Genomic DNA, 23158 nt, shown 5'->3' with positions numbered 1-23158 from the left:
ACCTTTTAATGGGTCAGACTTCACACACCTAACCAGGAACCTCTCTCATTCTTTCTTCTTCCAGTAGACAGGCGTCCCTGCTGGAGTCCTGAGGATGTTGCCCATTTCCTCCTGTTTTACGCACTCCATCCTCAAGTCTCCACAGCACAGCCCCGCCAAGCTGTAGATGACTCAGTGGGACTCTGCAGGAGCCTCTGAGCCCTCTTTTTATGAATCCAGTGGTGATCGCTGTGAGGCACTTCTCTCTCACGCTGAGCCACGGGGCTGAACACATCACACTGCTCCCAGCACACTGGCAGCAATTCAAGGACTATGGGTACGTCTACACTGCATGCTCAGCCCAGGGTCTGACTGGAGCCCGAGACCTCCTTCTGTCCACAGACAAGACACAAAGCCATCTGACTCAGGTCAGCAAGCACTCAGAACCGAGGTCCAAAGAGCCTGCTTAGGGGATGTGTCAGAGCCCAAGTCTTGCTGCGACTCAGGTCCAAGTTGTATTGTCTTGCAGAGTGGACACAGTCCAAGCCACAGATCGGAGTCAGAAAGTCTGCATAGTGCAGTACGGACACGTTAGCTCGGCCATGAGACCCGGGTCCAGCCATTTTAAACCCAGGTTTACAGTGCAGTGTAGCGGCGTAAGCATGGGCTTGAGAACAGTGAGTCCAAAGACCTGGGCTTAGTGTGTAATGTAGACATGAGACCAGGTAGAGAAATCAAAACTGGGTCACAGGGTACAGTGAACTCTAGTACGTCTTAAAACACGCAAGTTAAAAAAAAGACAAAGCTGGAGCTGGGGACAGAAAGGGGTACTTTGATAAATAGTCTCTGGTCACATCTTAGAATTAGCAACTACTGGGATAGGCTCACAGGTAAAACTGAAGAAATGCAGGATTTACAATTACCACACAGGCTCCACAGAATTATTCTAAATGACACTCTGCCATAGTGTAATTATAGCATAATTTCAGAAAGTGGCAATTCCTGTGTCTATTCAGTGCCAAGTGAGTTCAATGAAAGCCTCGCCTGGGTTTTATACCTTGTGGACAGCACTTAGACACTGCAGTGATTGGTGCTGCTGGAATGCTGATGGGGATCTCAACAGGGGCATACGAGCCAGAAATTCCTGCGTTCTAACCCTGGCTCAAACTAGTTTACTGCGCAGACTTGGAAAAGTTAAACCAGACAACCCAGACTGGTGCCTTGCCTGGTTTGTACGGACTTCTGAGGTCGCTAGCTATTTTGTGATCTGAACTGGAGCAACAGCAGTGAAAGAAATGGGCCCTCTGTTCTTGTGGTTTTTACAACTCCTTAGCCATGGACCCTGCGTATGTATTAGGTTAGCTTTAAACTGCGACATCTTTAGGACCTCACCAATAGGTATGCAGATGTGAACAATTAAAGATAAAACTCTGGATAGGTGCAAAATTAGAAACCTGTTTAAAAATGGACTGTCGTATTTAGAAAGGGCATTTCCAGTTTTGACACAAGAAAGATACTTCTGAACCTACTTTATGAATATGCAAAGATATGTCCTCATTTCTAATAATGACAATCAGTCTGTCTGTCTCCAGGTGTTGTGCTTTACAGAAATTCAGAGGTTCAATTTCAGCGTGGCCACCTTTCTTCAATAAGCTCTGAAACACAAATAAATCATCGCAACAAAGTAAGAATGTTTGTATGGCCAACATTTTTACACCTTACCAAAAACAGATAACCGAAAACCAAAAACATTTAATATGATTTCCAGTTGAGTATGAAAGCTATGATTTATCTGCAAATAACCTGGATATTCAGACTCTGGTTATGCTAAAGCCCAACATGAAAAATAAATCTTGTCTTGTTTAGATGGGTTTTTTCCCCAATTCTGCAAACAAATTTATATAAAGTTTGACCTTATATAGTTCAGGCTTGTTTGATGAGAGTACCACTCAGGACTGGAAAGAGTAAGCTATTTTATCAATATGCCTAAGGCAGGGGTTCTGAAACTGGGGGTTGGGACCCCTTTAGGAGGTTGCAAGGTTATTATATGGGTGTCGCGAGCTGTCTGCCTCCACCCCGAACCCCGCTTTGCACTCAGCATTTATAGTGGTGTTAAATATATAAAAAAGTGTTTTTAATTTATAAGGGGGGGGGGGGTCACACTCAGAGGCTTGCTATGTGAAAGAGGTCACCAGTACAAAAGTCTGAGAACCACTGGCCAAAGGTGTATTTCTGTTATTATTTGGTTTCTAAAATAATCTAATTATCTGAAAATTCAACTTACTCTAAATATCAAACACAAAACTTTAAAAATAAATTGATCACTTACTCAACCACCACACAGGAAAAGAAAGAAGGAAAAAAAAATGGCAAGCATTTTGAAATGGACTCTCCCGTGCCAACCAGTTTGCAGTGAGGAGAGATTCAGAATGGCCAGCACCTCTCTCATCTCAACTCATCAGCACAGCAAAATCTATTTTCGTACTCTAATATACTCTTGGTTAGATAAACATCTCGATCTATGTATTACATGTGCTCTCGGGAAAGTCCGCTGCAGCCAAAATGCAGAGAGTAGATGACCCAGTACCGAGACAGCGTGCTAGCTCATTTAATTTTACATTTTTTAAAGTTCCCTTTACAGACAAACTCTACCGCAGAATTAAGTTGCTGAGGTTAAAAAAAAAAAAAAATGCACCCAGTCAATCAACTACATAGAAAAGCATGAGTAAGCAGATGGGCTTTCCACCACGCTCTGGAAGTCAGGCTGGAGTTCAGTCAGACTAAGGCTGTGTCTACTAGAGTTGGCCGGAAAACAGATATACCTTCCTGCATAAAATGTTGCATGTTTGAAATTTTTCTTTTGTCCCACACTGGGACAAAAGGCCAAAAATGCAAAAATTTTCACGGGAAGGGTTTTCAGGAAATCTTTTGTTTCGGGAGCACTGTTTGGCTTCCTGTCTGCCTGCTTGCAAGACACTTGTCAACTACACTTTTGAAATTCACAAGAGCCTTCCAGCCTGCCTGCAGGAGCTGGAGAGAGTCTCCAAGTGACACAGCCTGGCAGCCCTCCAGGAAAGCTTTTGTCGATTTCACAGGCAGAAAGTGCGCTTGACCAGAGCCTTGCTGCCAGGCAGCTGGGGAGCCCTTATTTTGATCTTCCCAATGGGAAAAAAGTCTCCTTTTTTCCCCTGCAAAACTGAAATTTTCTTGTGGAAAACTGTGTTTTTCTGCCCCCCCCCCCCTTTTTTTGTGTGTGTGTCAGAAAAGGCACAACTGGGAGCACAGAGAAGGCATTGACACACACCATTGTTTTTACCACCCTGTTTTCTAGACCAGTTCAGAGCCGGTATAGACAACAACAGTGGTAAAGATGCCAGTGACTGTCTATACTAGCTCTCCAACGCTGCTACTTCCAATGCAGCTGAAACTGAGAGATTTCCCCAAAAAACTCTAGTATAGATATAGCCTAATTGGGGAAACAAATTCCAGTGTCAAAGACCCCCACTGAAAACCACCTTTCAGTAGCATGCAGATGTTCAAAACACTCGGGACTCTCGGCTAAACTCGGCTGTCACAATCAGGCACGGTGAGAGAGGCCGGTTTCTCAGGTTAAACAGGAATCAAACCATGTACTGTAAGGTTTTTTTAAAAAGCACCATCATCAATGTCTTGAAGTGTGATCAAAAGCAAACGGAAGACACCAGTACAGTCTATGGAACACTGGTACAAGGTGCTCTTGATGGCTAACTGCCCCAAATAGTTGGCAACCATAATTTACACCACCTGAAATGTGTGTGGGGTCTCCAAGAGTGGCCCCATTTGGATGAACTACGTCACCGGAGCAAGTAGGCAAGACCTAAATCAGAAACAGTCATAGTTGTGCCAAATGCAAATGAAAAAAGGCATTTCAAGCCACCTGGGACTCCGGGACAATCCAGGAGCCAGGACTATTCCTAAACTGTGCAAAACCATGACAAAGGCAGAGCAAAGGCTGCCTCACATTCTTCCCAGTATAAACATTTTTAAAAAATTATGAGGCATACACAAACTGCGGCCATGATACAGGCCTGGCAAATGCAAACCGTAGTCATCTGGCACGTGGTTTTGTGTGGTTTGCCAATTTTCTTTGCTATTATGAGCAGAAAAAAATCTGAGGTGCTGGATTAGCCTTTAATGCCTGCAGTCCACCTCTTTTCTTTGCTCACCAGTGAAAATTAATCAGTGATCGCTGATCCTAGTTCCCTCTGTTTATGCATCACTAAACTACCACACACTTTGGCATAATTTGGTTTGAATTATGGCTCCAGAGAGCCAAGATGAAGTAGCAGAGGGTGTTACTGATCAGGACTGAAATCCCCTAGGACCAACACAGCAGGAAGATACTGCCGGTCAGCATTAAGAAGCATTGGCCAAATCGTGCGAGGAAGCCTGCATAGAGACCCCCCCCAGTGCCATACCTGACTCAAGCCACTGGTACCAGTTCAACCTTATAAGCAGCACAAAGTTCACTCACAATTTTAAACAAACTAGGAAGATTTAGAAATTGCCACATTACCTTCATTCTCACAAAGAAAGGGTCATCTTCTGTTTCAACTAGGTAGAACATACACGCATTTTTGCAAGCCTCTTTAACAACACTTTTCAGTCTGTAGTGCAGAGTGTTGCATAAGTCACTAATCATGTTCTCATAGGAGGCTGTTCTTTTGGGGAAATGTGTGCATTTTTTCCTTTTGCCTGCACACTCTTCTGAGGTAGTGCTCTGACCTCTTCCTTTGTTACCCACATGTATATTGTTCAAGATCACCCTGTTGAACTCAGCATATTCATTTAGAATGACCGAAATATCCCCCCGGGATTCTTTTAGTTTATCATCGTATTTTAACTTGCTGAGATGTAAAGGAATACCATAGTCACGGCCCTGGCTTTTGACTTTTGCCGCATTTCTTTCACTGCTAAATTTATCCTGCCATGGGACAAAGAGAGGTGGTTCAGCAAAATCTGTGTATATATCGTTTCTTGGGTGCCAACTTGAACTACGCTGCCTTGTATCTGAACGCACAACTGTTACCAGAAGGGGGCTCCTACTCCTGCATGGTGAATTTAGACTAGGGGCTTCAGGAGCCTCTCTCAGGGGCAAAGTCTCAGCCATTACCTGGGCAGAAATCTCTTTTGGAAAGATACAATTGGAGGTAGAAAGTCGTGATTTCTGGCTCTTTATTACTTGTTTTAGCTTATAACTGAAACGCAGACATTCCATATCTAAAGTGTTCTGGGTAAGATCATCAATAACCTTCCAGGTCCTAGTCAATGAGCTTATTAAGTCAGATCGTTCCACAAAATGGTCATGTCTCTTTGAAGGCTGTAAAGGTCTAGTTTTGTCTTTGTGTTTTTTGGTAACAATAAAGTTTGTATAATCCCTCACGGTGCCCTGATCATCTTTAATATTGACAAAAGGGGGCACATACCTAGCATCTTCCCTAAACCCAACAGGCCAGCCTGACTCAACCACTGAAAATCTTTTGCCTGCTTCCAAGGAGTCCCAGTCATCACTCTTCCAATTTTCATTCGCTGAGCTTAGACATGAACAATCATAATTAGTCCTTGTAACGCTTGTTGCGCGGATAGTATCAATAGGTCTTGTGCCACAAGAACCCCTAAATTTAGCTGTGGGATGTACAGTACCTCCAAAGTACTCCTGGTCAGAGTCTCCAGAAAAAGACTCATACGATAAACTTTCAAAGGTCAAATGCACACCTCTACCTTTGTTAGGGAATTTTGTACCTTGGTTGGCCAAATGTTTCTCCAAAATATCCTCAGTATCACTAACTTCTAGAGTCTCTCTAGAGTCTGTGTGTGCATATAACGTTGTAGGCATTTGAACAGAGGAAACAGGGATTTCTTCCCTAGTGTCATCTAAGTTGGTTTGATGTAAATCAGCAAACATATTAGATTCTTCCATCATACAATCACTCTGCAGTTCTGTTATTTCACAAACAGAGCTCTGGTCACATGCTTCTGCGAACTGTTCCTCCTCCTCTTCTAAAATAGATGGAGTGCTCGCAGCACGGCTAGTCCTTCTTAGATCAAATTCCTCATGTGATGTGGGTTCTTCTTTGTCATCATTCTCTAGTAAGTCTGCTACTTTGCCGACAGGGATTTTATGGTCTAAAAACATGTCTTTTTTTGCCCATTCTGTGTAACAGGAACCTGAGAAAGCTTCTTCTGCTGTAGAAGACATCTCCATCACATCTATTTGATCAGTGTGGTCAGAATTCATACTTTTGGAAAATACTGGATTCTTCTCACTTTGCTTTAATAAATTAGTGTGCACATCTGTCTCTCGGCTGATGGGGATACTATGCTGCTGAAAAGCAACACCAGTCAACAATTCTGGGTTAGTACAAGTGGGCTTGTCAGCTGGAGAAATCTCTTCCTCACTCCTCAGTAAGTCTGCTATTTTAACTACAGGCGTTTCGTGTTCTAGAAATTTGTCTTTCTTTGGTCGTTCAGTATAACAAGAACTTGAGGAGTCATCCCCAGCAGACAAGGGTGTTAGACTCTCAGAGATGGAGCATATTTTCGTAACATCTATTTGATCAGTGTGGTCAGAATTCATATTTTTGCAAAGCACTGGATCATGCTCACTTGGCTCTAATATACTTTTGTGCAGTTCAGTGTCTCTACTTATAGGGCTGCTATGCTGCTGAAAAGGAGTGCCAATCATCAATTCTGGGTCAGTGCGAGTGGACTTGTCAGTTGGACTTGTCTCTTCTTCACTCAAAATAAGACTGTGCGTATACTGATGGTTTACAAAATTAATTTGTTTCAAGTCCAAATGTTCTTTAGCAAAAGATTTTTCGTTATCCACTGATAAGATACAAGCCGATTCTACCAATTTGCAAAGAGAGGTCTCATGTTCTCCATGTGTAATAACCATGGTTACCTGGTTTAATTCATCATTACATGGTGACTTTTTAGTAACAGAACAGACTTCAGTATTCTTAAATTTGTCACAGCTTTTCTTGGCTTCAGAGTCAGCTTCCAAGTGTATATTTTCAAAGACTAAGCATGGGCTTTCACTTGCTTCTGAAGATTTGTTCAGCAGTTCTGTTGTGTCAGTAGAAGGGCTCTTTTGCTCTCCTTGAGTTGCTGTATTGCTTTGTACTTGATTGGATTCTTTAATACTCAGAGAAGTGTAATCGGCAGAACCAGTTCCGCTGTCTTCCTGAGAAATGCAGCTGTCCTCTACTGAATCACTTTGTGCTGATGACTTGATTTCTTCAGCTGGTTGGACAGTGATTTCTTGGTTCTCAGGAAGTGCATCTGCAGATTGTGTTATTTCATCAGAAGGTACGTCCTGGACAAGACTTGCACCAGGTGATAATGTTAGAGTTAATACACTATCAAAGGGTTCTTCCAAGTCAACTGGACTGATTGCTTTGCTCTCTTCAGGTATGCAAATTTCTTTAGGAAGTACTACATTGATTGGATCCTGGTCCATATCTTCATGTTCCATATCTGCATCATTAATTTCTTCAGCTGGTTTGACAGTGACCTCTTGGTTCTCTGGAAGCGCATCTTCAGATTGTGTTATTTCATCAGAAGGTACGTCCTGGACAGGACTTGCACCAGGTGATAATGTTAGAGTTAATACACTATCAAAGGGTTCTTCCAAGTCAACTGGACTGATTGCTTTGCTCTCTTCAGGTATGCAAATTTCTTTAGGAAGTACTACATTGATTGGATCCTGGTCCATATCTTCATGTTCCATATCTGCATCATTAATTTCTTCAGCTGGTTTGACAGTGACCTCTTGGTTCTCTGGAAGTGCATCTTCAGATTGTGTTATTTCATCAGAAGGTATGTCCTGGACAGGACTTGCACCAGGTGATAATGTTAGAGTTAATACACTATCAAAGGGTTCTTCCAAGTCAACTGGACTGATTGCTTTGCTCTCTTCAGGTATGCAAATTTCTTTAGGAAGTACTACATTGATTGGATCCTGGTCCATATCTTCATGTTCCATATCTGCATCATTAATTTCTTCAGCTGGTTTGACAGTGACCTCTTGGTTCTCTGGAAGTGCATCTTCAGATTGTGTTATTTCATCAGAAGGTATGTCCTGGACAGGACTTGCACCAGGTGATAATGTTAGAGTTAATACACTATCAAAGGGTTCTTCCAAGTCAACTGGACTGATTGCTTTGCTCTCTTCAGGTATGCAAATTTCTTTAGGAAGTACTACATTGATTGGATCCTGGTCCATATCTGCATCATTAATTTCTTCAGCTGGTTTGACAGTGACCTCTTGGTTCTCAGGAAGTGCATCTTCAGATTGTGTTATTTCATCAGAAGGTACGTCCTGGACAGGACTTGCACCAGGTGATAATGTTAGAGTTAATACACTATCAAAGGGTTCTTCCAAGTCAACTGGACTGATTGCTTTGCTCTCTTCAGGTATGCAAATTTCTTTAGGAAGTACTACATTGATTGGATCCTGGTCCATATCTGCATCATTAATTTCTTCAGCTGGTTTGACAGTGACCTCTTGGTTCTCTGGAAGTGCATCTTCAGATTGTGTTATTTCATCAGAAGGTACGTCCTGGACAGGACTTGCACCAGGTGATAATGTTAGAGTTAATACACTATCAAAGGGTTCTTCCAAGTCAACTGGACTGATTGCTTTGCTCTCTTCAGGTATGCAAATTTCCTTAGGAAGTACTACATTGATTGGATCCTGGTCCATATCTTCATGTTCCAGATCAGCATCATTACTTTCAGAAAGTGCTAAATCAATTGGTTCTGCATTTATACTTTCATAGTCAAAATCTTCCTCCTCCTCCTCTTCTCCCTGGTTTTCTAATAGATCATATGATTCTCTCCCTTTTCCACATGGGCTATCATGTTTTGTGCTCTTCATATTCACTTCTAACTCTATTGCTTCACAGAGACGTAGTGATCCATCACCACCAGCCTGGCAATTGTCATTGTCCTCTGCAGAGAGAGTGATGTTGTCCAGTGTCTGTCTTTCCTCAGAAATGACAGTATCATCACTAATAATCGCTGGCTGTTTATTTTCCTGCTTCTCTGGAAATTCAGTCTGCGAAAATACAGAGTCACTCTGTGAAACTTTACTTAAATCAAGGGCTTGATGTGCTTCATCTGAGTCATCAGTGGAAAATTCTTCAGGTCTTATCCTTATATTGCTGGGTTTACCAGAAGGGCTGCAGGTAGAGTTACTGATAGAAATTACAGGGTCCAGCAATTCCTCTCTTTCATTCTTCTCTTCATCAACCTGAAATTTCAAAGTTTGAAATTTAACTACCGAGAAAGACAAATGTAGGAAGAGAAAGATCTCTGCAACTGGAGAATGTATCTTTTTAACTCCTCAAGCTTTCATAAGACAATCTTTTTTAAAAAACCCTAGAGAAATGAATTTCAATTCACATCCCAAATATTTTACTGCCAAATTCTGTACTCAAAATGGACAAGTGAGCCCATTCATGTCCCCTATCCTTCCAATTCCTCCTCAAGATCTTCTTCTTCTGTGATACTTATAGGGTATTGGCAGCTAACAACAGCTAGGGAGATCGCAAGTAGGAATTCCTGATTTGCTATTTTGTTTATTTGTACCTTAATATTTATTTTTTTAAACTGCCTTGAAATCATCTCATGGTGCACAGAGCTAATCAAAAAAAAGAAAAGGAGTACTTGTGGCACCTTAGAGACTAACCAATTTATCTGAAGCAAATACTCACCAACAACCACATACCACACAACAGAACCACTAACCCAGGAACCTATCCTTGCAACAAAGCCCGTTGCCAACTGTGCCCACATATCTATTCAGGGGACACCATCACAGGGCCTAATAACGTCAGCCACACTATCAGAGGCTTGTTCACCTGCACATCCACCAATGTGATATATGCCATCATGTGCCAGCAATGCCCCTCTGCCATTTACATTGGTCAAACTGGACAGTCTCTACGTAAAAGAATAAATGGACACAAATCAGATGTCAAGAATTATAACATTCATAAACCAGTCGGAGAACACTTCAATCTCTCTGGTCACGCAATCACAGACATGAAGGTCGCTATCTTAAAACAAAAAAACTTCAAATCCAGACTCCAGCGAGAAACTGCTGAATTGGAATTCATTTGCAAATTGGATACTATTAATTTAGGCTTAAATAGAGACTGGGAGTGGCTAAATTATTATGCAAGGTAGCCTATTTCCCCTTGTTTTTTCCTACCCCCCCCCCCCCCCGACGTTCTGGTTAAACTTGGATTTAAACTTGGAGAGTGGTCAGTTTGGATGAGCTATTGCCAGCAGGAGAGTGAGTTTGTGTGTGTGTGTGTTTCGGGGTGGGGGGTGGGGGTGAGAAAGCCTGGATTTGTGCTGGAAATGGCCCACCTTGATTACCATGCACATTGTAGGGAGAGTGGTCACTTTGGATGAGCTATTACCAGCAGGAGAGTGAGTTTGTGTGTGTATGGGGGTGAGAGAACCTGGATTTGTGCTGGAAATGGCCCACCTTGATTATCATACACACTGTGAAGAGAGTTGTCACTTTGGATGGGCTATAACCAGCAGGAGAGTGAGTTTGTGTGGGGGGGGCGGAGGGTGAGAAAACCTGGATTTGTGCTGGAAATGGCCCAACTTGATCACTTTAGATAAGCTATTACCAGCAGGACAGTGGGGTGGGAGGAGGTATTGTTTCATGGTCTCTGTTTGTATATAATGTCTTCTGCAGTTTCCACGGTATGCATCCGATTAAGTGAGCTGTAGCTCACGAAAGCTCATGCTCAAATAAATTGGTTAGTCTCTAAGGTGCCACAAGTACTCCTTTTCTTTTTGCGAAGACAGACTAACACGGCTGTTACTCTGAAACAGAGCTAATCAGACCTCACGCTTTCCAACTTTACTCTCGCTTATTGCGTCTTGTCTTGAATTAGATTGTAAGTTCTTTGAAGCCTGGAACTGCCTCTTACATTTGTACAACACCTAACATAATGGTTTCCCAATGATTCCAATTATGGCCGCTGGGTGCTACTGTAGTACAAGAAATAGTGAAATCAACAGACACTGTTCACACTAATCTGAGGGCTGAATTTGGCTGTAAAAGCTGACTTTTGTCCACGTGGGGCTTGTTCACCTGGTGGGGTAATGGGCTTTCCAGGGGAGTGATTTCTAAAGCACACTAATGTGTATACATTAATTGGTCTGGGTAGAGCCTGCTGGTGCACTTTAATGCAGTACTGTTTCAAACAGCACTATGTTAAAGCATACCAGCAGGGTCTACATGGACCAGTTAATATGCAACATGTTCGTGCTTTAGAAATCACTCCCCTGGAGAGCCTATTACCTTACCATGTAAACAAGCCCAAGTGGACAAAAGTAGTATTATGTAGACTCAGCAGGGTCTACACATTGTATGGACCAATTACTGTGCAAGACGTTCGTGAGCTGTAGAAATCACACCCCCATAGAACACATTATCCCACCATGTAGACAAGCCCTTGGGTTCCTCCCAAAGTACTTCTAAATTTACAGTACAATACTAAACGTATATTAAAAACCTTTGGTACATCCTTTAAAATGCAAAACGGGATCCCACTCTATAGTCTCGCAATTTGTTCAAGATGCTCCAGGAGACCCAGTCTAGGGGCTGAGTGCTCTATCCCAAAGCCGAAAAGACTATCAAAAGGTGGCCCAGAAACGGGTTGGGAACAGGGCACAGAGAGTGGGCTGAAGAGAAGCCCTGGAAGGCATAAGAATCCTTTGGTTTGTTTGGACCTTTGTAGTTTGGACTTTTGCTACCACGGAACAGGTTATGTTTATTAGTGACTTGCCCAGAGGGCTAAGCCACATCTCCAGCACAGACTGGTGTCTGGAAGGCCGAGGATACCAACCCTGGGGAAGGAAACTGAGGCTGGGAGTGCCATGCTCAGCCAGTAGGGGACATTATAGGGCAGCCATACCCCATGACACACACCCTATAGAGAAAAAAACCCCCAAACATAACAAGCTATCCCAACCTCAACAGTTAAACCACCCTCCCCACCCCCACTCCCCAGCCCAAAATACCCCTGCAAACAGACAGTCTTTGTGGTGGGCCATAAAGGCCAACAAATTCTGGCTATTTTGGACTGAGGGTGAGTGAATTCCAAACACAAAGGACCTTCATGAATGGAGAATGTCTGGCCAGAGTACTTATAAACAGAAGGGGACTCCATTTCAAACCCCTTGGCTGAGCAGAATGTGGCTGCATCCCATGGGGAGATAGGGTGCCTCTCAAGTAGGAAAGTCTCAAGCCACTCACCATTTTGTTTCAGCAACGAATGAATGAATGACTGAAACGCTGGTCAGCTTAAAAGAGGCACTGTAAAGCTTTTTATTTTTTTTTAAAAAAGGATGATTTATGATCCTGAAATCAGCATCTATAGACTTAAAAGGGTACAAAAACATCACCAACACCCCTTCTGCCAATCAGTTCCTTCCTCATTTGTCAGCCAGAGCATGAGTTCATCAGGGTCCACAGTGCTTCGTGTGCAATAACAACTTTATTAGGGTCTTAGCAATGAAAATAGGGGCGAACACGCTCCCAGCCTCTGCCTAGGTGTCTGTGATGTCAGGAGACGCTCTAAGAGACACTGAAGCCTGAACGTGGGACTCAACTGTCTGTCAGGTGCTCTCTAAGTCCAGCGGATTCCACTTAATCGAATCCTGGCATTAGCAACTTCTGCTTAATGGCAACATATTGCTGGGAACCATGCCCATCCCATGAACATCAATGATAAGGGAGTTTGGATATTGGCAAATATTGGATATTTTTTTTTAAAAAAAAGGAGCTTAAGAATGGCCCCACTGCAGGCAGGCTTGTGCAGCTGCAGCCAGGGAAGGAAGTTCTGGGACGTGCCTGCCCTGGTCGCCCCTCCCCCCCAAGCAAACCTGCCTGCAGCTGCTGCTTAGCCTGTCACAGCACGTCCTTGTGGGCTGCAACCCGGCAAACCTGCTGGCACGCAGGGACCACACTGGAGGTAAGGGGCCCTGGGCAGGGCTGCAGGCTGGGAGGGGAAACAGTGGGCAGGGCAGTAGTAAGGGGAAGGGTGGAGGGTGCAGCCTGGATACCAGAGTATCTCTCCTTGCACTCTCCAGGCTGCACCCTGCTGGGGGGACTGCACGAAGCGCTGGGAAGGTCTGGGCCCTGAATGCTGAAGAATACAGGAGAGGTAGGGTACAGGCTTCTATCACCCCTGCTCTCCGAGGAAAGCCCCAGCATCCAGCCTGCAGCTCCCCTCCTTGCTGCTGCCCTGCCTGTAAGCAGGTTTGCAGGGCTGCAGCCAGGGAAGGCACATCCCTATGCTTCCTTCCCTGCCTGCTGCTGTACAAACCTGCCTGCCACTTATTAGCAACTGCTGGACAATGGCAACTTTTTGCTGGCAACTGAGGGGTTACTAATCAGTGGCATCTACCGTATGATTAGCTCCCACCTGCAGGGCATGGTCAGAGCCTTCAGGACTCCTCACATTCCTCCCCATTCTGTTACCTTCTTCTCCATCAAGAGAGTCACTGTTGTGGCAACATTCCCCTAACAGGGATGGATACAGCTCCTTCCAGCTCCCATGCACACTGGTAGTTATGAACCCAGCAGAAGGAGCAAGTGTCACTGGAGTGGGAAACAAGGCCCTCTTGTGCCCCCTTTTTACATTACTTAGTATGGGTCTTTGAGGCAGGTGTTTGTTACAAACACTCCCTATGTCTTCCCTGTGTTGTATTTCTTACATAACTATAGCGACTGAAATCCATGATCTTACCTTATTGAATGCATGGACAATATCTACGCATCCATCAATAATCACCTCTTGTGGTCCATCTTTCAAAGGTGGGCTGCTAGGATCACTGCAGTCATTGTTTGAAAAGGTCTTTATACAACTCGTGGATGATGGTTCATCACAAGAAAGCAACTGCTCAGAGGAATAGGATACTGTGCTATGGACAGTGCTGGAAACTTGATTGACCTCAGACTGAGAATCTGCAGGACATTTTTCCAAGCCGAAAGCTCCTTCACAGTCATCACTTAATTCCAGAGTAGTGCTGGAAGTCTGATTGGCCTCAGATTGAGAGTCTGCAGGGCACTTTTCTAGATTAAAAGCGCCTTCACAGTCATCACTTAATTCAAAAGCATCCAGACTACTGTTTATGGATACATATTTTTCAGGGTTACTGTGTTCTACCACCTTCCTTGTACTGCTTAGGAATTTGTTTGGTTTGCTATAAAACAGAGCTACCCACATGTGAAGTATAAGCTTCATTTCTTCCACATCATCGGGCATACCAGGGTCCCAGGGCCTGGAGGGAAAAACAAATAAACTTAATTTCTCTAGCTGGTTGTGCAAAACTAATTCACATCAGCTCAATGGATTCAGAAGTCTCAAATGCAGGGAGCTCTTAGCAGAGGTCTAAATTATAAACTAGGCGGTTGTTTGTTTTTGTTTTTCCTTGTCTGAAAAAGGGTGAAATTTGTAGCCATAAATCAGTGGCTACAGTTTTGGATTTGCAATTCACTGGATGGGGACACCAGCCAGGAGCAGGGGGGAATCTGCCCAGAGTCTGGTTAGCTGCCGTGCTCCCTGTGGGGAGCCCGGGTGGCAGCCCAAGCCAGGAGCCTGGGTAGCAGCCTGGCTTGGAGCGGAGACCTACCAGCAGCCCCCCCTCGGGGAACTGGCTTTCTTGTCAATTTCACAGCCCCATCAGAGCCATGAAATTTACAAGATAGCCAGCAGCCAGTGTAAGGAATGCAGTGTCTACAGGACACTGCCTCGCCCTAAGTACACTGACATAAGCCCAAAGCCTCTCGTAGAGGTGGAGTTATTATTAGGGCTGTCAAGCAATTAAAAAACATAATCATGATTAATCGCACTGTTCAACAATACCATTTATTTAAATATTTTGGATGTTTTCTACATTTTCAAATATATTGTTTTCAATTATAACACAGAATACAAAGTGTACAGTGCTCACTTTATTTTTTATTACCAATATTTGTGCTGTAAAAAACAAAAGAAATAGTATTTTTCAATTCACCTCATACAAGTACTGTAGTGCAATCTCTTTATCATGGAAGTTGAACTTACAAATGTAGAATTATGTACACAAAAAACTGCATTCAAAAATAAAACAAAATGTAAAACTTTAGAGCCTACAAGTCCACTCAGTCCTACTTCTTGTTCAGCCAGTCATTCACACAAACAAATTTGTTTACATTTGCAGGAGATAATACTGCCCGCTTCTTGTTTACACTGTCACCTGAAAGTGAGAACAGGTGTTCTCATGGCACTGTTGTAGCCGGCGTTGCAAGATATTTACATGCCAGATGCACTAAAGATGTCCCTTTATCTTCAACTACCTTTCCAGAGGACACGCTTCCAGGCTGATGAGGGGTTCTGCTCAATAACGGTCCAAAGCAGTGCAGACAAATGCATGTTCATTTTCATCATCTGAGTCAGATGCCACCAGCAGAAGGTTGATTTTCTTTTTTGATGGTTCAGGTTCTGTAGTTTCTGCATCCGAGTGTTACTCTTTTAAGACTTCTGAAAGCATGCTCCACACCTTGTCCCTCTCAGATTTTGGAAGGCACGTCATATTCTTAAACCTTGGGTTCAGTGCTGTAGCTCTCTTTAGAAATCTCACATTGGTACCTTCTTTGCGTTTTGTGAAATCTGCAGTGAAAGTGTTCTTAAAACGAACAACATGTGCTGGGTCATCATCCAAGGCAGAAATACATGTCAGAAAGCGCATAAAACAGAGCAGGAGACATACTATTCTCCCACAAGGAGTTCTGTCAAAATTTAATTAACACATTTTTTTAACGAGCGTCGTCAGCATGGAAGCATGTCCCCTGGAATGGTAGCCGAAGCATGAAGGGGCATACGAATGTTTAGCATATCTGGCACCTAAATACTTTGCAATGCCAGCTACAAAAGTGCCATGCGAACACCTGTTCTCACTTTCAGGTAACATCGTAAATAAGAAGCGGGCAGCATTATATCCCAAAAATGTGAACAAACTTGTTTGTCTTAGCGATTGGCTGAACAAGAAGTAGGACTGAGTGGACTTGTAGGCTCTAAAGTTTTACATTGTTTTGTTTTTGAGTGCAGTTATGTAGCAAAAAAAAAATCTACATTTGTAAGTTGCACTTTCTCGATAAAGAGATTGCATTATGGTACGTGTATGAGATGAACTGAAAATACTATTTCTTTTGTTTATCATTTTTACAGTGCAAATATTCATAATAAAAATAATAATATAAAGTGAGCACTGTACAATTTGTATTCTGTGTTGTAATTTAAATCAATATATTTGAAAATATAGAAAAACACCCAAAAACAGTTAATAAATTTCAATTGATATTCTATTGTTTAACAGTGCAATTAAAACTGCGATTAATTGCGATTAATTTTTTAAATCGCGATTAATATTATTGAGTTAATCGCGTGAGTTAACTGCAATTAATCGACAGCCCTAGTTATTATATTGGTGTAGTAGGGCCCTTACATTGGCAGGAGCAAGGCTGTAGCGTAGACACTGACATAGTTAGGTCGACATAAGCTGCCTTTTGTCAACCTACCTCTGTAGCGTAGACCAGGCCAAAGAAACCCCTTTTCAACAGTGCTCCAGAAGTACTGTAGAGAAGATAGGGCAAGAAATATCTATAATTTACCCACCACTGAGCCACTTACCCATGCAGAGCACGAATTACAGTTTTCTCTAAAGAATTGTTGGTGTATTTGCTATCTAAATTGAAGAGGTATTCAGCTTCCCATTGACATGTCACCTTAACAGATCCATCACAGCTCTTCACTGTGTGAGACTTGGAGAAGTCTTCCTTCAACCTGGAAGAAAGGGCACCTCTTCTGCGTTTTACCACCAAGTCGTCAAATGGCTTCTGCGCATGAGTATTGTTCTGCTGATGCCGGAAAGGCAGAACTTTCCCAACTAGAGGACCCGATTTAGCACTTTTAGCTCCATTTCTGAAGGCAGCAGGGCCCTGTGCTCCTTTTGGGAGGGCGTTTTTTTTAGAATGTTCTGATATCTGTGAGGCATAAGAGTGCTCAGAGGCAATAGAAGAATGCTTGTTCACATCTGAAGTATCTAGCGCCTCCTTGGAAAGCAATGGCCGGGCTTTGGCAGAGTTAGGGCTTGTGCAGTTCTTCTTGCTGGAAATTACAGGGCTTTTATCTCTTGGGATAGCAGCTAAGTCTTTTCTTAAATCAGATTTTGCAGGAGAAGAAAGTTTCTGATTCTCTGTTTGGCTAGAAGAGGATCCTCCCTTTAGATGTTTATCCACCCTGTGGTATTCATGATCTGAAGCAATTCGTGAAGGCTTCCTTTTCCGAAGAGAGCGTCGCTCTTTTGACAGGTCATAAGGAGAGGCAGCTCTACTATCTTTATGATCAAGTGGAGGAATGCAAGAGCTCAGAGCTAGATCAGCCAACAAATTCAACCCATGTGATTCACAGTTACTTCCTTTCAGAGTTAGGTTGACATCTTGAGCAGTAACACTGTGTGTGTAAGTCTCATTTACGCCACTGACTGTCCCTTGACTTTCTGATGGAACTTCATTTGATGACAGTGACAAAGTCTCTTTCTTTACTGCATAAGAAAAACAAAATCAGATAATAAATACTGAACCACATATTTCTATCATGAGAAATACTTAAAGTAGAGTTCTGCTCTTAAAAGTGACTGTCCAAATGGCATCATGGCATTTATTACTTCTCAATTATTTCCACCTCAAATATACCCAGTTTGCAAGTAAAAAGATGGTAAATTTGCAAATTTAAAATAAAGTTCAAGAAATACAAAAGTTAATTTTGCTATTGTTGTTACAGTAGCATTTTAGGATTCGCTTTGTTGTGCAAGGAGCTGTACAGAGAGAGGCTGAGAGTTTACGGTGTAATAGAATCTTAACTTGAACACACTGCACATACTGAATATATTCAAGTATACATTTAAACAATACAGCCAGTAAGGAAAAATACTACATATATACAGTGTAACTGCTCTTTAACCTTACTTTTACATTTCCTCTCTTTTTTCATTTTAATTTGCAATCTTCATGTTGCATGAACAGTGGTTTGCTTTTAGTTCTCCACATAGTTTCTGAAGTCTTTAAAAAGAGGAAATGAACCCCACTGATGCATGCTTCCAAGTAGTGCATAATCAGTTCTTCCAAGTGCATAATACAGATACATGCATCTCAAAGACTGTGCACTTTATACAGATCCAGGCACAATTATGGTGCCTTCTGGAAGTCATCGAGTGACACAAAACTCCAGAGCGTCAGGAATATTTATTCATTTATTTATTTATTTATCCATCCAATGTTTAAAATGCACCCACCACCATGTCTCTGGGCATGTGCATATAAAAACAATACAAAAATTATATAACATTACATAAAGTAGACTCATAATAAAAAACAGTACAAAAATATCCCTTCCCACTCTTCATGCAAAGCCCTGAAAAGATACGCTCTGTATAGTGTCCTGAGGGCTAAACTCTGGCTCTGTAGCAAGGCATTTAAGTTGTGTTTTTCTTCTTCCTAAAAATTTTCCCTTTTTTTTGGCTGGGACTCTGCTCCCAGTTTCTTTCCCTAAAATATTATACATCTACGTACGTGTGTAACCAAACCAAAACAGGACGTGCCCTCTGAGGGCATAAACAAGACAATGGACGGGCTTGGTGCTCAACTTTGAGATTCCACCTCACCTCGGCCACAGCCAGTGCACAGATGGGAGACGAGTGCTAATCTAACAAACGCTGAATGAAGTATATTGCTTACACCACAGACAGAACTGCTTATTTTTTATGGTCTGTAGTAAAAGAATAACGATTCATAATTTGAGTCCAGGGAGTGAGATTACTCTCCAAAACCTTCTCTCCACTTGGCAAAGGGGCCAGAGAGAAAGAAAGACTGGAGACAGAGAGATCTAGAGAAGGATGTTGTAAAACATGCTGAGTTTAAAAAATGTAAGGGCTTTCCTGTTCCATCGTTTATTCTGGCACTTTAATACTAGTTCTCAGTTGTAGACAGAGAGTCTTTGCAAGCCAACATTTGCACATACTGTATAAACAGGCTTTCCACACTGCTTTTGAAACTCTCTCTAGTTTATTCTTTTGAGTTGTGGCAATTTCACTATTTTTAAAAGCACTGGATTTACAGTATAATAAGCTAAAAACCTGGTCAGATGCCAAATATAAATTGGGCTTATAAGACACGTTACACAATTTGCCTTAAAGCAGTTTAAAAGCATGAGCCATTCTCAGATGTGAAAAGAGCAGTTTGAATGATCAGAGAACTGCACATTTTCCAAGCTTACTATCTGAGTGATTAGGAAGTGTCTCAAAGAGGCTGGAACAATTTACAAATCAAATTGGATATTAATGATATCCCTAATATTTTAGATGAAAAGTTACACAAAGAACAACATTCTTACCAGGTTCCAATTTTTGTATGGCTTTAGGCTTACAGCTCCCTTTAGGTATGGTTTTTATGGTCTTACTTTTTGTTTGCTTTGCAACTTGCTCAGAAATCTGATCATTTTTTGCATCTGGTTGCTTAAGTTTCCTTGGTTTCTTGGCAGCCAAGCTAGTATCTTCAGGCGAAGATTGTGTTCTGTGTACAAATTCTGCAGATAGTACCTCAGCACCTTGGATGAAAAAAGGTCTTTTTAAAGGGGGGTTAGTTAAAAAAAAAATTTTAAAAAGAAACACTAGTTTCAATAGACATAGGAATGTACGAGTTACTGCTGACAAGTAAGCACTGGTGACAACACAGTCCAGATGACAACTGGTTTAAAATATTTGATTTTAGAAAGAGGGGTATATGACTGAAAGTAACCAGCAAGTGCTTATTAAAATTTAAGCTTCAACACACAAGCTTATATTAGTGCACTATTTCTCAACACTTTCACTGTCCAAGAATCAACACTTGATCAGTGTGAACTCGTTTGACAAGTTACTGTACTCCTCCTGCTTGGCACATCTAGATGTAAAGCCTAGATGTATTTATTTAGCATTCCAAGTGGCTTCTGAGCCCTTGTCTCATATTGCTCAGAACTGTAGCCAGGAGCAGAAGCTTTTGGGTAATTTCCAAATGGAAGGCAGCGCAGTGCAGGATGGAGTTTGGCATGTTGGTTGAACAGGTGCAGCCATACTCATAGTTTCCAATCCACATGGAGGAGAAACCATTGTAGACTCCACAAATTCAGCCTAACCTGAACTAAAGACCAGCTCCTGATGTTGCAGCTACTGATACAAACACACACTTCTAAAATGTCTAGAACGACTGCTGTGTGTGGACATATACGACAACAGCTTTGCATGCCCAAGGCATTTTAGCTGCAAGCTTAACACCATGTTTTTTCACCTAGTGTCATCTGGGTCATAGTGAGAAGGAGAGTCCCCTGTAAGGAAGCCAGAAGGAAAACCATGAAAGGAAGTCTTTCAATCAACTAGCAACAAGTGATGACTCAGCAACTGATCTACCTGCCCGAGATATTGGAAACCTGTTTATTATTATTGTTAACATTCTCACCCAAGGCAGGAATTGAGTGGTGTTCCTTAAGTATATCAACACACAAACAAGGTAAGACAATTGTGATCGAGTTTTAAACTTCAGACATGGATTATATATACGATGAGTTTTTTTGAGCGAGTTGGTTTATATGGTGCTTACCTCTTTTCCTTTTATGTGGAAACTGCAAATTTGCTAATTTAAGTGTGGGTTCATTAGAATTTGTTGTGAGTCCTTGTTTTTTGGGAAAAGGAAAAGAAACATTCATCCTTTTCTTTTTGGTCCCTTTTCTGTTGCTGTCCACCACAGAAAGAATTTTCAAAGGGGCCCATTTCTTCTTTGTGCTGCTCACAATGGCTCTGTTGGATTTCCTCTTATTCTGCTGCATCTTCAGATTACCTGCTGGGTTCATTTCCACCTTGGTATCTTCCTGGAACTGGTTCAATTCTGGAATATTCTTAGGTTTTTCAGTTTCAACTCTGATCTCTGCTGCTATGTCAGGAAGCACAGAGTCCGGTGGCAAAACGAAAGCCAAGTCAGCCTCACAGGTTCTGTCAGAAATGCCGCACAGGGACTGAGGATTGCCCGCCAAACAGTCTAAGGCCACGGACATTTCCAAAGAATAGCTGCCGGGGTCAGAAAGGTAAGACTGCAATTGGGAAAATGACTGTTTCGGGCATTTTTCAGAAGGACAAACACTTTCAGACTTATTTGGTGATGGATCACAAGAAAGGGGCAAATTGTCATTTGTGCCAGAAGCTGCAAGTGAATTTTTAGCAAGTTTTGCAAATTTCTGGAAGTACCGCTTCACCAAAATGCTGGAATGGAGTCCCGCCTCAGGTGGACATGCTGTCGCTTCCTGTATGGCATAGTGAAGGCCAGGCAAAACAGAGGTTACTTTTAAAGAGATCTCGTTGAGTTTGTTTTCACAGTTCAATTCCTGTTTTTTTACTGGGGGGGGAAAAAAATAGTACTTCAATAATATAACAATATGATCACGCAAACACACAAACATATCAAAGCTAAAGTAATGTTAAAGGTCTGAAAAACCCACAAAAAGTTATCCCAAAAACAGTCTCCTCACTTTGATGGATGCTTTTAACTCCTGCTAAAGATAAGGAGAGTTCCACATGGATAACAAACATAGACTAGACCCCTCGGAGTCAAGAAAGAAATTCTAAGCTAATTCTCTTTCATTAGCTTGCCCCGTTGTGTAAGTTATTACAGAGGCTTTAGAGAAAAGTGTAACATTACATATCATACACAGATCAAGTTCAGTTATCTGAATGTTTCCAAGGAAATCTGAAATGCTGGGATAAACAGTTTTGAATAAATGAATTTTTGGTTCCATACCAATTTAAAATTTGAGATACCTCAAAATTCAGGTAACTGGGGTTGGTGTGTGCTGTTTATCTCCCTGTTTAGATGCTACCTTCAATAGTATTTGCATCTTTACTATGCCGACCGCTGGAGAAAGTAATTGGCTTGGAAACTACAGTTCTACTAAACAAAAGACGTATAGTACGTTGTGCAGAATAGGGAAAAGAGGGTATAAACAGGAGACGCTAAGGTAATACAAATAAATAATGCCAGAATGCTACTCTCAGCTGGACACATTGCCTCTAATGGGGCCAGGATTTCACCCACTGGGAGTTTTACCATTGACTTCAATGCGGCCAGAATTTTACCACCCATTGTCTTCAACATTAGGGAAACAGCTGACTTGCTGAAGGTACGGATCTCCATTTGTTAAATGTCCCTGCTGTTTGAGGGAATTCTTTGAAGGTAGAGTCAGATGCTTTTCAACCACCCATTTCATGAATAACCAATGTGAGACATGGCTTGCTGGGTTTCGCCAGATGCCCAATTTGTGCAACCTGCTTCATTATTTAGCCTACTGCAATCTCACAATTGCAACACAAGCCCTGGTGAGCCCAAGACTTGATTGACATATGTCACTCTTAGCAAGGCTCCCAGCAGTGCTGCTCCGCTGCCCGTTGCTTGTTCAAGAATGCAGCAGCTCATCTGTTCACTGGGTTGAGCAACCCCCATCGTATTACACGTATCCTACACTCTTCACATCGGGTGGGCTTCAGAGCCCAGGCTCCAACTTGAGCTGAAACTTCAAAGTGCTGTTTACACAGCTATTTTTAGAGCACCAGCCCTGCGAGCCCAAGTCTGTTGACCAGGGGTGGGAGGCTTGCTGCCAAATGTTGTGCAGATATACCACGGGCGGGCAAACTTTTTGGCCTGAGGGCTGCACTGGGTTTCCGAAATTGTACAGAGAGCTGCTTAGGGGAGGCTGTGCTTCCCCAAACAGCCAGGCGTGGCCCGGCCCCCGCCCCCATCCAACCCCCCCTGCTTCTCGGCCCCCCCCCCAGGACTCCTGTCCCATCCAACCCGCCCTGTTCCCTGACAGTCCCCCCAGGACTCCTGCCCCATCCACCCCCCCTGCTCCCTGTCCCCTGACTGCCTCCCGCCACTCCATCCAACCCCTCCTCTCATTCCTGACTGCCACCCCGGGACCCCTGCCCCATCCAAGCACCCCTTCTCCCTGTCCCCTGACTGCCCCTGGAACCCCTGACCCCCGCC

The 23158-nt window shown here is 42.7% G+C and overlaps 1 protein-coding gene across 2 annotated transcripts in view; it reads right to left on the bottom strand.

Moving 5' to 3' along the window:
• The window catches only part of TASOR2 (transcription activation suppressor family member 2), a 76074-nt gene that overhangs the window by 14566 nt on the left and 38350 nt on the right, over positions 1–23158 (bottom strand). Inside the window, exons 14-19 of one of the 2 annotated variants that reach the window (XM_075124570.1) lie at positions 20729–21517; positions 19488–19700; positions 16728–17640; positions 13803–14337; positions 4535–9274; positions 1509–1634 (exon numbers count right to left, since the gene is read on the bottom strand). In XM_075124570.1, coding sequence (XP_074980671.1) covers positions 1509–1634; positions 4535–9274; positions 13803–14337; positions 16728–17640; positions 19488–19700; positions 20729–21517 — 7316 coding nt within the window. The remainder of the gene's footprint in view (positions 1–1508; positions 1635–4534; positions 9275–13802; positions 14338–16727; positions 17641–19487; positions 19701–20728; positions 21518–23158) is intronic. The other variant, XM_075124571.1, reaches the window with a different exon arrangement.

The sequence above is a fragment of the Caretta caretta genome, chromosome 1 (genome assembly GCF_965140235.1).
Source record: "Caretta caretta isolate rCarCar2 chromosome 1, rCarCar1.hap1, whole genome shotgun sequence".
Lineage (NCBI taxonomy): Eukaryota > Metazoa > Chordata > Testudines > Cheloniidae > Caretta > Caretta caretta.
Note: the sequence above shows the minus strand (reverse complement) of the source record. Positions and strands in the feature narration are given on the sequence as shown.